The 4,844-nt window shown below is 37.5% G+C and overlaps 2 protein-coding genes across 2 annotated transcripts; both read right to left on the minus strand.

The window, feature by feature from the left end:
- Nucleotides 1-1,983: 1,983 nt before the first annotated feature.
- Nucleotides 1,984-4,844, minus strand: LOC112775721 (protein FAR1-RELATED SEQUENCE 1). Its single transcript, XM_025819553.3, has 3 exons — nt 4,121-4,844; nt 2,598-4,034; nt 1,984-2,518 (listed from the first exon to the last, which is right to left on the minus strand). Exon 2 carries the CDS (start codon nt 3,542-3,544, stop codon nt 2,627-2,629), a length of 918 nt encoding a protein of 305 aa, XP_025675338.1. The 5' UTR covers nt 3,545-4,034; nt 4,121-4,844; the 3' UTR covers nt 1,984-2,518; nt 2,598-2,626.
- On the minus strand, nt 3,623-4,577 carry LOC140182246 (protein FAR-RED IMPAIRED RESPONSE 1-like). The gene is made up of 2 exons (XM_072228386.1): nt 4,121-4,577; nt 3,623-4,017 (listed from the first exon to the last, which is right to left on the minus strand). Exons 1-2 carry the CDS (start codon nt 4,575-4,577, stop codon nt 3,623-3,625), a joined length of 852 nt encoding a protein of 283 aa, XP_072084487.1.

Here is a 4,844-nt window from a genome sequence, read left to right on the forward strand (position 1 = left end):
AGCTATCTTCTTGAAAGTTTACTTGCCTCTTATTGTGTGATTTGAATTAGTAGAATCTGATTATTATTTGTCTTGGAGAACTTGCCTACTTTTAACCAAGTAGATAGAAACATCTTAGCATATAGTTGCATTCATATACATAGGTTGTATTGCATGAGTTTTACTTTCCCCCATTCATTCTTTTGGTCTCCTTGAGTTTAGTATAAGGACATGCTAATGTTTAAGTGTGGGGAGATTGATAAACCACTATTTTATGGTTTATCTTGTGCTAAATTGAGTGGTTTTTATTAGTTCTTTGCACACTTATTCATACAAATTGCATGGTTTTACAAATCCTTCCCAATTCTGTTCTATGGTTGAAAACTTGCTTCCTAAGCCTTTAAATTATCAATTTTTAATGTCCTTTTATACCATTCGATGTCGTGATCTGTGTGTTAAGTGTTTTCAGGCTATATAGGGCAGGAATGGCTTAGAGGATGGAGAGGAAGCTTGCAAAAATGGAAGGAATACAAAAAACTAAGGAGCTGACCAGCGAGGATCGACACGCACGCATGGCTCACCGTGCGCGTCACTTATGCGTGACTGACGCGTACACGTGATTGACGCGTACGTGTGACACGCGCAGAAGACCATCGACGCGTACATGTGACTTACGCGTACGCGTGACGTGCGTCACGTGCTGAAATTGCAGAAGATGCTGGGGGCGATTTTGGGCTGGTTTTGGACCCAGTTTTCGGCCCAAAAACACAAACTAGAGCCAGGAGACTCAACACACATTCACATACACTTAGTTTTAGTTTTATTTTTTGAATCTTAGAGAAAAAACACTACTTCCTCTAGGGTTCCTCACATTCTTAGATTTTTAGTTTTATGCTTTTGGATTGGATCTTGAGAGAGTTACTACCTTCGATTGAAGTATCTATCATTACAGTTTGCTTTCTTATTTCCTTACTCTTTTACTTTCCATTCAGTTTGTTCAGAGTTACATATGGATATCTTTGATTTTGGGAATTATTAATGCAAGATTTATTTTTACATTTAATTTCATTATTTGTTTGATTATCATCTCCCCTTAATTTATTAGCTCAAAATTTGCTTTTACTAAATTAATTTTTATTACCATGTCTCCTTTCTACTCCCTTTACATGTTTGCGAAAATGGCAACCATGTCAATGGAGTAGACTCCCAACTTGACTTTGGAGTTGATTAATAGGAGATCCTTGAATTGGAATACTCAAGTGTTAATTTGTAATTGGAAGTTGTTGGCTGACTCTCTAGTCACTAACTCTAATCCTTCCCTAGGAAGGGATTAGGACTTGTGAATCAGAGTTGGTTAGTTACTTGACTTTCCTTTATTAGGTAAAGGATAACTAAGTAGAAGCAACAACCTCTTACTATTATACTTGGGAAAATTCAACAAGGATAGAAATTCCGATTAATCTTCTCGTAGTCAAGGCTTTTTATTTCAAATATATAAAACCTCTTGTTAATTTTTATTGCTTTAATTGATAATCATTTTATTTTTCTAATTCCCAACTCTAAAACTTCTCTAAAAATTCCTGACCAATAAATTGCACTCTTTTGTCAACTCGTTGGGAGACGACCTGGAAATTCTACTCCCAGTATTTTATTCTTAAATTGTGACAACTCTTTTTAAATTGATAAGTGAAATTTTCGTCAGTTAAGAACTGTACTTGCAACGCTGTTTTCATTATAAATTCTTAATCGACAATTTTCTGCCCGTCAAACACCAAAAAACATAGTGAACCAAAATTAATACACTGGCCGAACCAAAAGTTGCAAACACACAGAAATTCTAAGAGCTAATTACAAAAAAATGTTTCTACCAGTATTCGGTTTCAGAAACACCTGAATTCTCTGACATAGCAAAATAAATTGACTATTCAATAAAGGAAAAATTGACTTTTGGAATAAAGAATTTCACAAAAAAATGACTATTAATTAAAGACTAACAACTAAAACTCATATAATCCTCTCTTGGATAATTCATATCTGGTGCATTGTAAAGAATGGAGTTTGACTGAATCGATGATCCGGTGTCTAAAAGGTTCATGTTAGTTTATAAATATCTTGGAACTGTCTGGTTGCTGTTTTATTCCAGGTTCTCGGTGATTACAATCAGTGTATTTACCAATACATTAGTAACACCAAAAAATACAGTGAACCGAAATTAATACACTGGCCGAACCGAAAGTTGCAAACACACTGTACAGAAATTCTGAGAGCTAATTACAAAAAAAAATGTTTCTATCAGTATTCAGTTTCAGAAACACCTGAACTCTCTGACATAGCAAAATAAATTGACTATTCAATAAAGAAAAAATTGACTTTTGGAATAAAGAATTTCACAAAAAAATTACTATTAATTAAAGACTAACAAAAATTTATACTAATAAAAACTAAAACTCGTATAATCCTCTCTTGGATAATTCATATTTGGTGCATTGTAAAGAGTGGAGCTTGACTGAATTGATGATCCAGCGTCTAAAAGGTTTAGCTACAAAAGACATAATTAATTATATATCAGCAAAATGCACAATTGCATTTTTAGCTAATCGAAAGCAAGTCAATTTTACCTCACTTGGAGCTGTCTTTTTCTATTTCTTCATGGCATTTGAGATCTTTTTTTCCAAGTTTGATCCAAGTCTGTTCTTGAGCCGGCCTCTTGTTTTGACACGTGCGGGCTTTGAAGTTCATTCACATCACTCAGTGTCGCTTTTTCGTGGCATAACGAACTTTTTCCTTTGCTTCTCTCTTTGTATTCTTGCATCTCAGCCATGACCTTGTCAAACTCCCAGTGCAGAATTCTGGTCAACTCCTCGGACTCGGATTCAAATTCGCATATATTGTGCGACTGAAACACCAATTCGTCGAATCTCTTACTTCTCGGCTCCAATAGAGGCTCATCTTGGCTGCTCTTGATGTGTGTGTGCCTCCTCTTTATGTTCTTGCTCCAGCGTTCCAGTATGTATTTCAGTGTCATGTTATCCACTCGATCAAAGCTTAGGATGCTTATGGAATGGTGGCACAATATGCCCCTAGACTCGAACAGCAAGCACTGGCACTTTACCTCTCGTGATACTGCATCGTAGGTGATGAAAAACTTGTTGAATGTGGAGTTAAAAACCTGCTCTATGACTTCATATGTTGTGAAACCTAGGGTAGAATGCATTGATCTTGTGATACAGTTCACTTTACCTCTGAATTGAGCTTGAACTTCCATGAACTTCTCATGGGTATATACATGCTGAAACTGTGCCCCTATTGCTGATTTTGTTGCACACGGTATCACGGTGTAAAAATATGCAACATCGAATTCTCTCTCTATTTGCTCTCTGCTTGCTAGGCAATTGTCGTATTGCTTCACGAATTGTCTCAAGGAGCTATTTCGTGTAATGAACTTGTTGAAAAATAAATGCATGCTCTCACTCCTTTGTGTGCTTCTCATCCCGGCCCAGAAGTGGTGATCCAAGTAAACTGGAATCCATATATGCCAATCCTCGTACAGTTTTGTAAAACCCATAAGGTGCGATGAACCGAAAACAGTGTATGTTTTGAAAAAAAAAAAGGTATGGGCATGAAAATAATTCGAATTGAAACCTCAATTACTGGAAAGCCACTTGTTGCCTCCGAGGCCATACTTTGTGAGGAAAACGTTCCAGTTTCTGTGAAATGCGTCTTTTGTGTACGAGTTCCAAACAACATGGCTCATCTCTTGTTCAATATCGATGTGTCCCTTGTAGCCGTTTAGTTTGTTTGGGATCTTCTTCATGATGTGCCAGATACACCAGCGGTGAATTGTTGTTGGCATGTATAGCTCAATTGCCCTTTGAATCGATGCGCATTGATCGGTAAGAATGACTTTTGGTGCCTTCCTTCCCATGCAACATAGCCAACACTCAAATAGCCGTTTGAATGATTGAATGTTCTCGTTTTTTATCAGCGCACATCCAAGAAGTGTCGACTGGCCGTGGTGATTCACGCCAACAAAAGAACCTAAAACCAAATTGTACCTGCATAAATAAGTGCACCCAGACCATGGTGAACCGAAAGATATTCTTTCAAAGAACATGAAAATATATGTCACTAAACGAAATACCTGTTTGTATTATAGGTGGTGTCAAATGAAACCACGTCTCCGAATACTCAAATGCAGCCCTGCTTCTTGCATCGGCCCAGAATGCATGTTTAATGTAGTGATCGCTTTCAAGGTTGAGCTTGAAGAAGAATTTTTTGTTCTTCTCTTTCATTCTTAGTAGGTACTTTCCAAATTCTTTGGCATCGTCTTCTTCGGAAATATTCCGTACTTCCCTTGTGATGTAATTCCTCACATCTTTTTCTATAAAACCTAGTTCACGGTGGCTACCAGCTGCGGCCACAAATGATTGGTAAGTTTTGCTCGGTCTGATTCCAGCTTTCTCGTGGATTTCAATGGTGCGACGCACAAACATGCTAAGCTCCCTGTGTTGTTTGAGCATCTCTACCCGTTCTGGACAGCAAGGATGTGAGTGATTCAAAACAACTTTGGAAATTGTCCAAACACCAACGTCCTTCATTATGTGTACATAAATCCTGGCTGGACAGTTTAACCCAGCTGAGGGGTTTGTCTTCAGAGTTGGAGATATCTTGGATTTCCACCTCCCTTCTCTGGTGCACACAATTAGTTTATTCTTGATTTTGTCTCCATCCCGAGTCGTGTTCCTTATTTTGGTAGAAAAACCGGCAAGTTTGGAATAACGTTTATAGAACTTTGCAGCTTCTTCTAGTGTCTCAAAAATCATCCCCACTTTTAGGATAAATCTTTCATCCACAATACAACTGGT

Source organism: Arachis hypogaea, chromosome 19 (assembly GCF_003086295.3).
Source record: "Arachis hypogaea cultivar Tifrunner chromosome 19, arahy.Tifrunner.gnm2.J5K5, whole genome shotgun sequence".
NCBI lineage: Eukaryota > Viridiplantae > Streptophyta > Magnoliopsida > Fabales > Fabaceae > Arachis > Arachis hypogaea.